Raw genomic sequence first — 17958 nt, 5'->3', positions numbered from 1 at the left:
ACGATGATGACGATGATGACCATGATGATGTTGACGACGACGATGATGACGATGTTGACGACGATGATGATGATGACGACGATGATGACCATGATGATGATGTTGACAACGACGACGATGATGATGATGTTGACAACGACGATGATGACCGATAATGACGACGATGATGACGATGATGACCATGATGATGTTGACAACGACGATGATGATGATGATTATGTTGACCATGATGATGTTGACAACGACGACGATGATGATGATGTTGACAACGACGATGATGACGATAATGACGACGATGATGACGATGATGACCATGATGATGTTGACAACGACGATGATGATGATGACCACGATGTTGACCATGTTGATTACGACAACGATGACGATGTTGACAACGATGACGACGATGATGATGTTGACAACGACGATGATCATGATGTTGACCATGTTGATGATGACGATGACAACGACGATGATGACGATAATGACGACGATAATGACGATGACGATGTTGACAACAACAACAACGACGATGATGATGTTGACAACGACGACGATGATGATGATGATGTTGACCATGTTGATGATGATGACGACGATGATGACGATTGTTGAACGACGTCACCACGCAACAGACGCAACGGGCTGCTCGCTAGCAACGCCTTCACGATGGCCGCATCGCTGATGCTCGGACTGAGCCGGGCGGCATCCTCCTTCCGAGCTCATCATCGCCGGGCGACTCGTCATGGGCATCAACAGTGGTGCCTACCCAGTGTGAAAGTGTCACTCAGAGATTCACACTGAGCCCTGTGGGAGTGTCACTCAGAGATTCACACTGAGCCCTGTGAAAGTGTCACTCAGAGATTCACACTGAACCCTGTGGGAGTGTCACTCAGAGATTCACACTGACCCTGTGAAAGTGTCACTCAGAGATTCACACTGAACCCTGTGGGAGTGTCACTCAGTGATTAACACTGAACCTGTGGGAGTGTCACTCAGTGATTCACACTGAACCCTGTGGGAGTGTCACTCAGTGATTCACACTGAACCCTGTGGGAGTGTCACTCAGTAATTCACACTGAACCCCTGTGGGAGTGTCACTCAGTGATTAACACTGAGCCCTGTGGGAGTGTCACTCAGAGATTCACACTGAACCCTGTGGGAGTGTCACTCAGTGATTAACACTGAACCCTGTGGGAGTGTCACTCAGTGATTCACACTGAACCCTGTGGGAGTGTCACTCAGTGATTAACACTGAACCCTGTGGGGAGTGTCACTCAGTGATTCACACTGAACCCTGTGGGAGTGTCACTCAGTGATTCACACTGAGCCCTGTGGGAGTCTCAGTGATTAACACTGAACCCTGTGAAAGTGTCACTCAGAGATTCACACTGGAACCCCTGTGGGAGTGTCACTCAGTGATTCACACTGAACCCTGTGGGAGTGTCACTCAGTGATTCACACTGAACCCTGTGGGAGTGTCACTCAGTGATTCACACTGAACCCTGTGGGAGTGTCACTCAGTGATTAACACTGAACCCTGTGGGAGTGTCACTCCAGTGATTCACACTGAACCCTGTGGGGAGTGTCACTCAGTGATTCACACTGAACCCTGTGGGAGTGTCACTCAGTGATTCACACTGAACCCTGTGGGAGTGTCACTCAGTGATTAACACTGAACCCTGTGGGAGTGTCACTCAGTGATTCACACTGAACCCTGTGGGAGTGTCACTCAGTGATTCACACTGAGCCCTGTGGGAGTCTCAGTGATTAACACTGAACCCTGTGAAAGTGTCACTCAGTGATTAACACTGAACCCTGTGGGAGTGTCACTCAGTGATTCACACTGAACCCTGTGGGAGTGTCACTCAGTGATTCACACTGAGCCCTGTGGGAGTCTCAGTGATTAACACTGAACCCTGTGGGAGTGTCACTCAGTGATTCACACTGAACCCTGTGGGAGTGTCACTCAGTGATTCACACTGAACCCTGTGGGAGTGTCACTCAGTGATTCACACTGAACCCTGTGGGAGGGTCACTCAGAGATTCACACTGAAACCCTGTGGGAGTGTCACTCAGTGATTCACACTGAACCCTGTGGGAGTGTCACTCAGTGATTAACACTGAACCCTGTGGGAGTGTCACTCAGTGATTCACACTGAACCCTGTGGGAGTCTCACTCAGTGATTAACACTGAACCCTGTGGGAGTCTCGGTGATTAACACTGAACCCTGTGGGAGCCTTAGTCCTGGCTCTGTGAGTCTCAGTGATTAACACTGAACCCTGTGGGTGGTCTCAGTGATTAACACTGAGCCCTCTCTCTGATTAACACTGAACCCTGTGGGAGTCTCACTCAGTGACTAACACTGAACCCTGTGGGAGTCTCGGTGATTAACACTGAACCCTGTGGGAGTCTCAGTGATTAACACTGAACCCTGTGGGAGTCTCCGGTGATTAACACTGAACCCTGTGGGAGTCTCGGTGATTAACACTGAACCCTGTGGGAGTCTCGGTGATTAACACTGAACCCTGTGGGAGTCTCGGTGATTAACACTGAACCCTGTGGGAGTCTCGGTGATTAACACAGAACCCTGTGGGAGTCTCAGTGACTAACACTGAACCCTGTGGGTGTCCTCAGGTATCGGGATGAGCCTACAGCCCATGTACCTGGGGCGAGAGCGCCTTGCAGCATCAGCGCGGGGCCCTCGCCATGACCACCATCGTTTTCTGCACCTTCGGGCTGATCGTGGGTCAACTGGCTGGGCTCAAGTGAGTGGTGGTGGTGGGGGGGGGGGGGGTGGTGGTCGGGGGTGGTGGGGGGGTGGTGGTGGGGTGGTGGTGGTGATGGTGGTGGGGGGGGGGGGGTGGTAGTGGTGGTGGTGGTGGTGGTGGGTGGGGGGGTGGGTGGTGGTGGGGGTGGTGGTGGTGATGGTGGTGGTGGTGGGGGGGGGGGGTGGGTGGGGGGGGGGGGGGTGGTCGTGGTGGTGGGGGTGATGGTGGTGGTGATGGTGGTGGTGGTGGGGGGGGGGGTGGTGGTGGTGGGGGGGGGGGGGGGTGGGGGGGGGGGGGGGTGGTGGGGGGGGGTGGGGGTGGGGGGGGGGGGGTGGTGATGGTGGCGGTGGTAGTATAGTGTAGTAGTGTATAGTATAGTGTAGTAGTGTATAGTGTAGTGTATAGTGTAGTGTATAGTGTAGTGTATAGTGTAGTAGTGTATCGTATAGTGTAGTAGTGTATAGTGTAGTGTGTAGTGTAGTGTATAGTGTAGTGTATAGTGTAGTAGTGTATAGTGTAGTGCATAGTGTAGTGTAGTAGTGTATAGTGTAGTGTATAGTGTAGTGTATAGGTGTAGTGTGTAGTGTATAGTGTAGTGTATAGTGTAGTGTATAGTGTAGTGTATAGTGTAGTAGTGTATAGTGTAGTGTATAGTGTAGTGTAGTAGTGTATAGTGTAGTGTATAGTGTAGTGTATAGTGTATAGTGTAGTGTATAGTGTAGTGTATAGTGTAGTGTATAGTGTAGTAGTGTATAGTGTAGTGTATAGTGTAGTGTAGTAGTGTATAGTGTAGTGTATAGTGTATAGTGTAGTGTGTAGTGTAGTGTATAGTGTAGTGTATAGTGTAGTAGTGTATAGTGTAGTGTATAGTGTAGTGTAGTAGTGTATAGTGTAGTGTATAGGTAGTGTAGTAGGTGTATAGTGTAGTGTATAGTGTAGTGTATAGTGTATAGTGTAGTGTAGTAGTGTATAGTGTAGTGTATGTGTAGTGTAGTAGTGTATAGTGTAGTGTAGTGTTAGTGTAGTGTAAGTGTAGTGTAGTAGTGTATAGTGTAGTGTATGTGTAGTGTATAGTGTAGTGTAGTGTGTATAGTGTAGTGTATAGTGTAGTGTATAGTGTAGTGTAGTAGTGTTAGTGTAGTGTATAGTGTAGTGTATAGTGTAGTGTGTAGTGTATAGTGTAGTGTAGTAGTGTATGTGTAGTGTGGTAGTGTATAGTGTAGTGTATAGTGTAGTGTCGTAGTGTATAGTGTAGTGTATAGTGTGTAGGTTATGTGTAGTGTTAGTGGTGTAGGGTATGTGTGTAGTGTATCGTGTGTAGTGTATAGTGTGTAGTGTATAGTGTAGTGTTAGTGTGTAGTGTATGTGGTAGTGTATAGTGTGTCGTGTATAGTATGTGTAGTGTGGTAGTGTAGTGTATCGTGTGTAGCTGTATCGTGTGTAGTGTGTGTGTGTGTAGTGGGTGTTATGTGTAGTGAATGTGTGTAGTGTATAGTGTAGTGTATAGTGTGTAGTGTATAGTGTGTAGTGTATAGTGTGTAGTGTATAGTGTAGTGTATAGTCGTAGTGTATAGTGTGTAGTGTATGGTGTATAGTGTGTAGTGTATGTGTGTAGTGTATAGTGTGTGTGGTTTGTGTAGTGTATGTGTAGTGTGTGTAGGTGTATAGTGTGTAGTGTATAGTGTAGTGTATATGTGTAGTGTATAGTGTGTAGTGTAGTGTGTAGTGTAGTGTAGTGATAGTGTGTAGTGTATAGTGTGTAGTGTATAGTGTGTGTACTATACTCCCTCCCTCCACCCCCCCCTCCCCACCCCTCCTCCCTCCCCACCCTCCCCCACCCCACCCCCTCCCTCCCCCACCCCCGTCCCCCCACCCCCTCCAGGCAGGTACTGGGTGAGCCCCAGCTCTGCCCTCTGGCTCTCTCCCTGCCGGCCTGTCTGACTCACCCTCCCCCCCCACCCCTCCCCCCACCCCTCCCCCCTCCCTCCCCCCACCCCCTCTCCCCCACCCCCACCCCCCACCCCCACCCCTTCTCCCCTCTCCCCCCACCCCCACCCCCCACCCCCTCTCCCCCCCCCTCCCCCCCCAGACAGGTACTGGGTGAGCCTCAGCTCTGGCCTCTGCCCTCTCCCTGCCGCTCTGTCTGACTCCCCCCCCCCCTCTCCCCCCACCCCCACCCCTCCCCCTCCCCCCAGACAGGTACTGGGTGAGCCTCAGCTCTGGCCTCTGGCTCTCTCCCTGCCGCTCTGTCTGACTCCCCCCCCCCTCTCCCCCACCCCCACCCCTCCCCCTCCCCCCCCCTCCCCCCCAGGCAGGTACTGGGTGAGCCTCAGCTCTGGCCTCTGGCTCTCTCCCTGCCGCTCTGTCTGACTCCCCCTCTCCCCCACCCCCACCCCTCCCCCTCCCCCCTCCCCCCCCAGACAGGTACTGGGTGAGCCTCAGCTCTGGCCTCTGGCGCTCTCCCTGCCCGCCCTGTCTGACTCCCCCCCACCCCTTCTCTCCCCCTCCCCCCCCTCCCCCCCCCAGGCAGGTACTGGGTGAGCCTCAGCTCTGGCCTCTGGCGCTCTCCCCTGCCGCTCTGTCTGACTCCCCCCCCCCTCTCCCCCCACCCCCACCCCTCCCCTCTCTCCCCCTCCCCCCCCAGACAGGTACTGGGTGAGCCTCAGCTCTGGCCTCTGGCTCTCTCCCTGCCGGCTCTCCCTGCCGCCCTGTCTCACTCCCTCCCCCCCACCCCTCCCCCTCCCCTACCCCCTCCCCCCTCCCTCCCCCCCCCACCCCCACCCCCCACCCCCTCTCCCCCCCCCTCCCCCCCCCAGGCAGGTAACTGGGTGAGCCTCAGCTCTGGCCTCTGGCTCTCTCCCTGCCGGCTCTCCCTGCCGCCCTGCAGCTCGTGTCACTGCCCTGGGCTGCCCGAGAGCCCCCGGCACCTGCTGCTCGACCGCGGGGAGACGCGCAGGGCGCTCGCAGGTGGGTGCCGGGCTCGCTACACTGCTCGATGGGGGGGAGGTGGGGGGAGGTGGGGGGAGGTGGGGGGAGGTGGGGGGGAGGTGGGGGGAGGTGGGGGGAGGTGGGGGGAGGTGGGGGGAGGTGGGGGGGAGGTGGGGGGAGGTGGGGGGAGGTGGGGGGAGGTGGGGGGAGGTTGATTCAGGACTCACTCCCCTCTCCTTCACATCCACTCACTCCACTCGCTCCCTGGAGGTGATGGGGGAGGTGGTGGTGGTGGTGGAGGGGGGGGACGTTGATTCAGGACTCACTCCCTTTCCTTCACCTCCACTCACTCCACTCACTCACTTCACTCGCTTACGCCACTCGCTCCATGGAGGTGATGGTGGTGGTGATGGTGGTGGTGGTGATGGAGGTGGTGGTGGAGGTGATGGAGGTGGAGGTGGTGATGGAGGTGATGGAGGTGGTGGTGGTGGTGGTGGTGATGGAGGTGATGATGGAGGTGGTGGTGGTGATGATGGTAGTGGAGGTGATGGTGGTGGTGATGGTGGTGGTGATGGTGGTGGTGATGGTGGTGGTGATGGTGGTGGTGGTGGTGGAGGTGGTGGTGGTGGTGATGATGGTAGTGGAGGTGATGGTGGTGGTGATGGAGGTGATGAATGGAGGTGATGGTGGTGGTGATGGTGGAGGTGGTGGTGGTGGTGATGATGGTAGTGGAGGTGATGGTGGTGGTGGTGATGGTGGTGGTGATGGTGGTGGTGGTGATGGTGGTGGTAGTAGTTGTGGTGGTGATGATGCTGCTCGACCGCGGGGAGACGCGCAGGGCGCTCGCAGGTGGGTGCCGGGCTCGCTACACTGCTCGATAGGCGCTGGGGGAGGGACGTTGATTCAGCACTCACTCCACTCGGTGGTGGTGGTGTGGTGGTGATGGAGGTGGTGGTGGTGGTGGTGATGGAGGTGGTGGTGGTGGTGGTGGTGATGGAGGTGGTGGTGGTGGTGATGGTGATGGAGGTGGTGATGGTAGTGATGGTGGTGGTGGTGATGATGGTGGTCGTGGTGGAGGTGATGGTGGTGGGGTGGATGGAGGTGATGGTGGTCGTGGTGGAGGAAGTGGTGATGGAGGTCGTGATGATGATGATGGTGGTGGTGGTGGTGATGGTGATGGTGGTGATGGAGGTGGTGGCAGTGGAGGTGGTGGTAGTGGAGGTCGTGATGATGATGATGATGATGGTGGTGGTGATGGTGGTGGTGGTGGTGATGGTGGTTGTGATGGTGATGGTGGTGATGGAGGTGGTGGCAGTGGAGGTGGTGGTAGTGGAGGTAGTGGTGATGGTGATGATGATGTGATGATGGTGATGATGGTGGTTGTAATCACCCTTCCCTCTACCTCCACCTCGACTTCCCAGCCCTGCGCTGGCTCCGTGGAGCCGATGGCGATGATGGCGATGATAGCGGTGATGGCGGTGATGGGGGAGGGAGCGTTGAGCGGGAGATGGAGCAGATGGAGGAGGAACGGAGCGTGGCAGCGAGGTCCGTGCTGGATCTGCTCCGTGACCCGGGGATGAGGAGGCAGATCGTCATCATCGTCGCCTTGAACATCTTGCAGCAGATGAGTGGCGTCAATGCGGTGAGTGTAGCGTGTAGTGTGTAGTGTATAGTGTGTAGTGTAGTGTATAGTGTAGTGTATAGTGTAGTGTATAGTGTGGTTAGTGTAGTGTGTAGTGTAGTGTGTAGTGTAGCGTATAGTGTAGTGTATAGTGTAGTGTGTAGTGTGTAGTGTATAGTGTAGTGTATAGTGTAGTGTGTAGTGTAGTGTAGTGTGTAGTGTAGTGTAGTGTGTAGTGTAGTGTAGTGTGCAGTGTAGTGTGTAGTGTATAGTGTAGTGTGTAGTGTGTAGTGTATAGTGTATAGTGTAGCGTATAGTGTAGTGTATAGTGTAGTGTATAGTGTAGTGTAGTAGTGTAGTGTATAGTGTGGTAGTGTCTAGTATAGTGTAGTAGTGTATAGTGTAGTGTATAGTGTAGTGTGTAGTGTATAGTGTAGTGTATAGTGTAGTGTGTAGTGTATAGTGTAGTGTGTAGTGTATAGTGTAGTAGTGTATAGTGTAGTAGTGTATAGTGTAGTAGTGTATAGTGTAGTAGTGTATAGTAGTGTAGTGTATAGTGTAGTGTAGTAGTGTATAGTGTAGTGTGTAGTGTATAGTGTAGTAGTGTATAGTGTAGTGTATAGTGTAGTGTGTAGTGTAGTGTATAGTGTAGTAGTGTATAGTGTAGTGTATAGTGTAGTGTATAGTGTAGTAGTGTATAGTGTGTAGTGTATAGTGTAGTGTATAGTGTATAGTATAGTGTATAGTGTAGTGTAGTAGTGTAGTGTATGGTGTAGTGTATAGTGTAGTGTATAGTGTAGTGTATAGTAGTGTAGTAGTGGTAGTGTTTATAGTGTAGTGTATAGTGTAGTGTATGGTAGTGTAGTGTATAGTGTAGTGTAGTAGTGTAGTGTATAGTGTAGTGTATAGTGTAGTAGTGTATAGTGTAGTGTATAGTGTTGTGTATAGTGTAGTGTATAGTGTAGTGTATTGTAGTGTAATAGTGTAGTGTAGTAGTGTAGTGTATAGTGTAGTAGTGTATAGTGTAGTGTATAGTGTAGTGTAGTGTAGATTGGTGTAGTGTATAGTGTAGTGTATAGTGTAGTAGTGTATAGTGTAGTAGTGTATAGTGTAGTAGTGTATGAGTGTAGTAGTGATAGTGTAGTAGGTATAGGTAGTAGTGTATAGTGTAGTAGTGTATAGTGTAGTGTATAGTGTAGTGTATAGTGTTGTAGTGTATAGTGTAGTAGTGTATAGTGTAGTAGTGTATAGTGTAGTAGTGTATAGTGTAGTAGTGTATAGTGTAGTGTATAGTGTAGTGTATAGTGTAGTGTAGGTGTGTATAGTGTAGTAGTGTATAGTGTAGTGTATAGTGTAGTGTAGTAGTGTATAGTGTAGTGTAGTAGTGTATAGTGTAGTAGTGTATAGTGTAGTGTATAGTGTATAGTGTAGTGTATAGTGTAGTGTATAGTGTAGTGTGTAGTGTATAGTGTAGTAGTGTATAGTGTAGTAGTGTATAGTGTAGTGTATAGTGTAGTAGTGTATAGTGTAGTAGTGTATAGTGTAGTAGTGTATAGTGTAGTAGTGTATAGTGTAGTAGTGTATAGTGTAGTAGTGTATAGTGTAGTAGTGTATAGTGTAGTGTATAGTATAGTGTAGTAGTGTATAGTGTAGTAGTGTAGTAGTGTAGTAGTGTATAGTGTAGTGTATAGTGTAGTAGTGTATAGTGTAGTGTATAGTGTAGTAGTGTATAGTGTAGTAGTGTCTAGTGTAGTGTATAGTGTAGTAGTGTAGTAGTGTATAGTGTAGTGTATACTGTAGTGTACCTGTACAGCACGCAGGTGTGTTCGGAGTGCCAAGGCACAACATTTAAAATCTGAGCATCGTCGTGACCCCCCGTGACCCCCCGTGACCCCCCGTGACCCCCCGTGACCCCCCGTGATCCCCCGTGACCCCTCATGACCCCCGTGTAGGCTGTAACAGACTGTAAGGGCAAGTGCTGTTAGCGAGTTGCAGCACCTATGAAGGCTGGAACGGTACACGAGGGGGGGGGGGGGGTGGGTGGCCAGCACCACGCCCGGCCGCCTTTGTCTCCCAGTGGCGATGTTGACCACATCGCACCGGGTAACTGATTTGAGGCTGAGTCGACCTAGGGGAGGCCCAGGTACAGGTTCAGATAATCGTCCACCGGTGGTGTTGGCTGTGAGCGGGAATGGAACCCGGGTCGCTGGGTTTGTAGCGTAGCGCTAACCACTACACTACCGCTCCCCACACACACACACACATGCACATACACACACACACACACGCACACACACACATACACACATACACACATACACACACTATGCACACACATACATGCACACACATACACACATACACACACACAATACACACATACACACACACACATACACACACATACACACACATACACACACATACACACACACATATACACACACACATACACACACATACACACACATACACACACATACACACACATACACACACACATACACACACACATATACACACAACACTACACACACACATATACACACACACATACATACACACATACACACACACACATACACACACATACACACACACATACATACACATACACACACATCCACACATACACACACATACACACACATACATACACACATATACAACAACCGCCATTCGCCACTAAGTGGCGGTGACGTCACCACGACGCTCGTGGTGACACATATACACACACACATACACACACATACACACACACATACACACATACACACACATACACACACATACACACACACATATACACACACACATACACACACACATATACACACACACATGCACATACACACACACACATACACACACATGCACACACATACATACACACACATACACACATATACACACACACATACACACATACACACACATACACACACATACACACACATACACACACACACATACACACACATGCACATACACACACACACATACACACATATACACACACACATACACACATATACACACACATACACACACACATACACACACACACACGCACGCATATACACACGCACACACACACATACACACACATACACACACACATACACACACACATATACACATACACACATACACACACACACACGCACGCATATACACACGCACACACACACATACACACACATACACACACATACACACACACATATACACATACACACATACACACACATGCACACACATACACACACACATACACACACACATATACACATACACACATACACACACACACGCACGCATATACACACGCACACACACACATACACACACATACACACACATACACACACACATATACACATACACACATACACCACACATACACACACACACACACATACACACATACACACATACACACACATGCACACACATACATGCACACACATACACACATACACACACACATACACACATACACACATACACACATACACACACATACACACACATACACACACACATATACACACACACACATACACACACACATATACACACACACATACATACACACATACACACACACACATACACACACATACACACACACATACACACACATACACACACACATATACACACACACATACACACACACATATACACACACACATACATACACACATATACAACAAACCGCCATTCGCCACTAAGTGGCGGTGACGTCACCACGACGCTCGTGGTGACACATATACACACACCATACACACACATACACACACACATACACAACATACACACATACACACACATACACACATACATACACACACATACACAAACATACACACACACACGCACGCATATACACACGCACGCACACACATGCACACATACACACACATGCACACACATGCACACACATACATACACACACATACACACACATACACACACACATACACACACATACACACACACATACACACACACATACACACACACCCACACACACATACACACACACCCACCCTCCCACACACAACCACACACACCCACACACCCCCACACACATACACACACACACGCACACCCACACATACACACCCACCCACACACACCCACACACACATACATACACACACTCACACACACATACATACACATACCCACACACACATACCCACACACACCCCCACACACCCCCCACACACACCCACACACCCCACACACTCACACACCCCCACACACACACACCCACACACCCCCACACATCCCCACACACACCCCCCACCCACACACACCCACACACCCCCACACACACATACACCCCCACACCCACACACACACACCCACACACACATACATACACACACACATACACACCCCCACACACCCACACACACACCCCCCCCACACACACACACACACCCACACACACCCACACCCACACACACACCCACACACACACACCCCCACACACCCACACACACACACACCCACACCCCCACACACCCACCCACACACCCCCACACACACCCCCCCACACACCCCACCCCCCCACACACACACCCACACACACACCCCCACACACACCCCACCCCCCACACACCCCCCACACACACCCCCCACACACCCCGCCCCCCACACACACACCCCCACACCCACACACACACCCCCACACACCCCACCCACCACACACACCCCCACACCCACACACACCCCCACACACACCCCACCCCCCCACACACACCCCCCACACACACACCCCCACACACACCCCACCCCCCCACACACCCACCCACACACCCACCCCCCACACCCACCCACACACACCCCCCACACACACCCCCCCACACCCACACACACACCCCCACACACCCCCCCACACACCCCACCCCCCACACACACCCCCACACACACACCCCCACACCCCCCACACACACCCCCACACCCACACACACACCCCACACACACACCCCCACACCCACACACACACCCCCACCCCCCACACACCACCCCCACACCCACACACACACCCCCACACACACCCCCACACACACCCCCACACACACCCCACCCCCCACACACGCAGATCTACTTCTACGCGACGTCGCTGTTCGCCCAGGCAGGCATCTCCGATGAGGACGTCCCCTATGTGACCCTGGGGACGGGCATTGCCGAAGCAGTCACCACCCTCATCTTCGTGAGTTCTCATCATCATCATCAGCAGCATCAGCAGCAGCATCATCAGCAGCAGCATCAGCAGCATCAGCAGCATCATCAGCAGCAGCAGCAGAAGCAGAATCAGCAGCAGAAGCAGAATCATCAGCAGCAGCATCATCATCAGCAGCATCAGCAGCAGCATCAGCAGCAGAAGCATCAGCAGCAGCATCAGCAGCATCAGCAGCAGCAACATTTTCATCATCGTCAGCAGCAGAATCAGCATTTCCATCATCATCAGCAGCAACATCTTCATCAGAAGTAGCAGCAGCATCAGCAGCAGCAGCATCATCATCAGCAGCAACATCTTCATCATCGTCAGCAGCAGAATCAGCATCTTCATCATCAGCAGCATCAGCAGCAGCATCATCAGCAGCAGCATCATCGTCCGGGATCGAACCCACGACCTCCTGCGTACCAGGCGAGGTAGTCAACATCTCACCGGGGTAGGAGAGAGACCCACGACCTCCTGTAGACCAGGCGAGGTAGTCAACATCTCACTGGGGTATAGAGCGACCCACGACCCTCCTGTAGACCAGGCGAGGTAGTCAACATCTCACCGGGGTAGAGAGAGACCCACGACCTCCTGCGTACCAGGCGAGGTAGTCAACATCTCACCGGGGGTAGAGAGAGACCCACGACCTCCTGTAGACCAGGCGAGGTAGTCAACATCTCACCGGGGGTAGAGAGAGACCACGACCTCCTGTAGACCAGGCGAGGTAGTCAACATCTCACCGGGGTAGAGAGAGACCCACGACCTCCTCTAGACCAGGCGAGGTAGTCAACATCTCACCGGGGGTAGAGAGAGACCCACGACCTCCTGCGTACCAGGCGAGGTAGTCAACATCTCACCGGGGTTAGAGAGAGACCCACGACCTCCTGCGTACCAGGCGAGGTAGTCAACATCTCACCGGGGTAGAGAGAGACCCACGACCTCCTGCGTACCAGGCGAGGTAGTCAACATCTCTCGTTAGCCGCTACCAAAACCTGACCGGGGTGATGTTCTGTGCCCGGCAGGGTCTGACCATTGATCTGCTGGGCAGACGGCCTCTGCTGATCTGCGGGTTCGGTTTGACCAGCATCTGCTGCATCCTCATTACAGTGTCCATGTTGCTACAGGTAAGAGGTGGGTGTGTGTGTGTACGTGTGGTGTGTGTCTGTTTGGTAATAGCTGCTCATTCAGAAGAGGAGTTGGAGACGCTGCTGCTGAGACTGGAGCGTGCCACTAAGAGGTGGGGCCTTACCATCAGCCCCAACAAAACTAAGCACCTGCCTGGGTATTTTGTACCATCGGACACTCCACCCCCACAACTCCCAATCGGTGATGGGGGCAAGTAGTGGAGAGAGTGGAGAGTTTCCCATACCTGGGCAGTGTGCTCATGACCGGCTCCGGTTTAACTGCAGAGGTCTCACTCCGAATCAGTCGAGCGGCAATATCTTTTCATCGGTTGCGTAACGCTGTGTGGAAGCTACCTGGTCTGTCGCTCCGCACGAAGCTTCGGGTCTTCTCGGCCACGGTCATTCCCTCCCTTCTCTACGCTTGCGAAACGTGGACCCCCCTAGTGGAGCATCTTCGCCGGTTGGAAACATTTAGGCTGGCCTGCCATCCTGGGTTTAACCTGCAGGCTGGATTGTGTGAGGAGCTCACAAATTCTTGAAAGATCTGGGCAAAGTCCCATCGGTGAGCTCCTCCGGCAGGCAAGGCTGCGTTGGCTGGGTCATGTAGCCCGCGCATGCCCAGCCACCGCATGCCTAAACAGCTTTTGTTCGGCCGGATCGAGGGGGCTAAACGGGCGCGGCACGAGCTAGAGAAGAGATGGAGTGACGTGGTACAAGAGGACTTTGAGCTGAGTGGACTGGCCGATGACTGGTACCAGCGGTGTCAAGATCGGCCTCAGTGGAGGAGGCTCGTGAAGGACGCTACTGGGCAGTTGGAGGCAGTCGCCCTCCAACAACAACGGAGGGCGGAGGAGCGACGCTCACAACAACGAGCGGAGCGCCGGGTGGCTAAAGCAAAGCGAGTTGGCACAGTAGGGGGGGCACAGGTGGTGCATCAGCCAGTCGTCTCGGTCATCTCGGTCAGTCGACCCGTGGCACCTGCTGGGTCTGCCCCGTGACCTCCTCCTGCCAGCGGGGCGTTCGACACTTCACGTGGCAGCCTCAAGGTGCACGTGGCCTGGCACAAGCGTCGTGGTGACGTCACCGCCACTTAGTGGCGAATGTCGGTTGTTGTTGTTGTGTTTGTGTGGGGAGCGGTGGGTGTAGTGGTTAGCGCGCTGCGCTATGAACCTGGCGACCCGGGTTCGATTCCCGCTCACGGCAAACACCGGTGACGATTATCTGAACCGGTCCTGGGCCTCCCCTAGGTCGACTCAGCCTCAAATGAGTTACCTGGTGTAGCGGTGTTTAGTAAACATCGCCACTGGGGAGACAAAGGCGGCCGGGCGTGGTGCTGGCCACCCACCCCCCCCTCGTGTGCCACAGTGCCGGTAGCCTTCATAGGTGCTCGCTAACAGCACTTGCCCCAACAGTCAGTTACAGGCTACACGGGGGAGCTTTGTCTGTGTGTAGGTGCTGCTACTCGCTACTAACAGCACTTGCCCCTACAGCCTGCTAGAGGCTACACGGGGGAGCTTTGTCTGTGTGTAGGTGCTGCTGCTACTAACAGCACTTGCCCCTCCATCCTGCCAGAGGCTACACGGGGGACCTTTGTGTGTCTAGTGTGTACGCTAACAGCACTTGCCCCTGCATCCTGCCAGAGGCTACCCGGGGGACCTTTGTGTCTAGTGTGTACGCTAACAGCACTTGCCCCTCCATCCTGCCAGAGGCTACACGGGGGACCTTTGTGTGTCTAGTGTGTACGCTGACAGCACTTGCCCCTCCATCCTGCCAGAGGCTACACGGGGGACCTTTGTGTGTCTAGTGTGTACGCTAACAGCACTTGCCCCTCCATCCTGCCAGAGGCTACACGGGGGACCTTTGTGTCTAGTGTGTACGCTAACAGCACTTGCCCCTCCATCCTGCCAGAGGCTACACGGGGGACCTTTGTGTCTAGTGTGTACGCTAGCAGCACTTGCCCCTCCATCCTGCCAGAGGCTACACGGGGGACCTTTGTGTGTCTAGTGTGTACGCTAACAGCACTTGCCCCTCCATCCTGCCAGAGGCTACACGGGGGACCTTTGTGTGTCTAGTGTGTACGCTGACAGCACTTGCCCCTCCATCCTGCCAGAGGCTACACGGGGGAGCTTTGTGTGTCTAGTGTGTACGCTGACAGCACTTGCCCCTCCATCCTGCCAGAGGCTACACGGGGGACCTTTGTGTGTCTAGTGTGTACGCTAACAGCACTTGCCCCTCCATCCTGCCAGAGGCTACACGGGGGACCTTTGTGTGTCTAGTGTGTACGCTAACAGCACTTGCCCCTCCATCCTGCCAGAGGCTACACGGGGGACCTTTGTGTGTCTAGTGTGTACGCTAACAGCACTTGCCCCTCCATCCTGCTAGAGGCTACACGGGGGAGCTTTGTGTGTCTAGTGTGTACGCTAACAGCACTTGCCCCTGCATCCTGCCAGAGGCTACACGGGGGACCTTTGTGTGTCTAGTGTGTACGCTAACAGCACTTGCCCCTGCATCCTGCTAGAGGCTACTTGGGCCACCTTTGTGTCTAGTGTGTACGCTAACAGCACTTGCCCCTGCATCACTGCCAGAGGCTACCCGGGCCCCCTTTGTCTTTGCAGGCGACCGTCACGTGGCTCGCCTACGTCAGCGTGGCTTTGATCTTCGCCTTCATCGTCTGCTTCGCTCTGGGACCCGGTGAGGTCAAGGTTGCAAAGGTCCCCCAGGTAGCCTCTGGCAGTGCTGCAGGGGCAAGTGCTGTTAGCGTACACACTAGACACAAAGGTCCCCCAGGTAGCCTCTGGCAGTGCTGCAGGGGCAAGTGCTGTTAGCGTACACACTAGACACAAAGGTTCCCCCAGGTAGCCTCTGGCAATGCTGCAGGGGCAAGTGCTGTTAGCGTACACACTAGACAAAAAGGTCACCCAGGTAGCCTCTGGCAATGCTGCAGGAGCAAGTGCTGTTAGCGTACACACTAGACACAAAGGTCACCCAGGTAGCCTCTGGCAATGCTGCAGGGGCAAGTGCTGTTAGCGTACACACTAGACACAAAGGTTCCCCCAGGTAGCCTCTGGCAGTGCTGCAGGGGCAAGTGCTGTTAGCGTAAACACTAGACACAAAGGCCCCCCAGGTAGCCTCTGGCAATGCTGCAGGGGCAAGTGCTGTTAGCGTAAACACTAGACACAAAGGCCCCCCAGGTAGCCTCTGGCAATGCTGCAGGGGCAAGTGCTGTTAGCGTACACACTAGACACAAAGGTCACCCAGGTAGCCTCTGGCAATGCTGCAGGGGCAAGTGCTGTTAGCGTACACACTAGACACAAAGGTCACCCAGGTAGCCTCTGGCAATGCTGCAGGGGCAAGTGCTGTTAGCGTACACACTAGACACAAAGGTCCCCCAGGTAGCCTCTGGCAATGCTGCAGGGGCAAGTGCTGTTAGCGTACACACTAGACACAAAGGTTCCCCCAGGTAGCCTCTGGCAGTGCTGCAGGGGCAAGTGCTGTTAGCGTACACACTAGACACAAAGGCCCCCCAGGTAGCCTCTGGCAGTGCTGCAGGGGCAAGTGCTGTTAGCGTACACACTAGACACAAAGGTTCCCCCAGGTAGCCTCTGGCAGTGCTGCAGGGGCAAGTGCTGTTAGCGTACACACTAGACACAAAGGCCCCCCAGGTAGCCTCTGGCAGTGCTGCAGGGGCAAGTGCTGTTAGCGTAAACACTAGACACAAAGGTCCCCCAGGTAGCCTCTGGCAGTGATGCAGGGGCAAGTGCTGTTAGCGTAAACACAGACACAAAGGTCCCCCAGGTAACCTCCGACAGTGCTGCAGGGGCAAGTGCTGTTAGCGTACACACTAGACACAAAGGTCCCCCAGGTAGCCTCTGGCAATGCTGCAGGGGCAAGTGCTGTTAACGTGAACGCAGACACAAAGGTCCCCCAGGTAGCCTCTGGCAGTGATGCAGGGGCAAGTGCTGTTAGCGTAAACGCAGACACAAAGGTCCCCCAGGTAGCCTCTGGCAATGCTGCAGGGGCAAGTGCTGTTAACGTGAACGCAGACACAAAGGTCCCCCAGGTAGCCTCTGGCAGTGATGCAGGGGCAAGTGCTGTTAGCGTAAACGCAGACACAAAGGTCCCCCAGGTAGCCTCCGGCAGTGCTGCAGGGGCAAGTGCTGTTAGCGTACACACTAGACACAAAGTCCCCCCAGGTAGCTTCTAGCAGGCTGCAGGGGCAAGTGCTGTTAGCGTAAACGCAGACACAAAGGTCCCCCAGGTAGCCTCTGGCA

General features: G+C 53.3%; 1 protein-coding gene and 1 long non-coding RNA gene across 2 annotated transcripts in view; both read left to right on the top strand.

Annotated features, from left to right (window-relative positions):
- Positions 1-221: 221 nt before the first annotated feature.
- On the top strand, positions 222-5132 carry LOC144739404 (uncharacterized). Its single transcript, XR_013589426.1, has 3 exons — positions 222-761; positions 2639-2769; positions 5084-5132. It is a non-coding gene; the product is annotated as an uncharacterized LOC144739404 (long non-coding RNA).
- Positions 5133-5589: 457 nt separating this feature from the next.
- Positions 5590-17958, top strand: part of LOC144739403 (solute carrier family 2, facilitated glucose transporter member 9-like) — a gene marked incomplete at its 3' end in the record, with an annotated part of 15933 nt that continues 3564 nt past the window's right edge. Inside the window, exons 1-5 of the mRNA XM_078622357.1 lie at positions 5590-5739; positions 7122-7342; positions 12441-12551; positions 13586-13687; positions 16303-16378. Of these exons, the coding sequence (XP_078478483.1) occupies positions 7208-7342; positions 12441-12551; positions 13586-13687; positions 16303-16378 (424 nt within the window). The remainder of the gene's footprint in view (positions 5740-7121; positions 7343-12440; positions 12552-13585; positions 13688-16302; positions 16379-17958) is intronic.

Source organism: Lampetra planeri, unplaced genomic scaffold, assembly GCF_965212315.1.
Source record: "Lampetra planeri unplaced genomic scaffold, kcLamPlan1.2.h2 scaffold_1471, whole genome shotgun sequence".
Lineage (NCBI taxonomy): Eukaryota > Metazoa > Chordata > Hyperoartia > Petromyzontiformes > Petromyzontidae > Lampetra > Lampetra planeri.
Note: the sequence above shows the minus strand (reverse complement) of the source record. Positions and strands in the feature narration are given on the sequence as shown.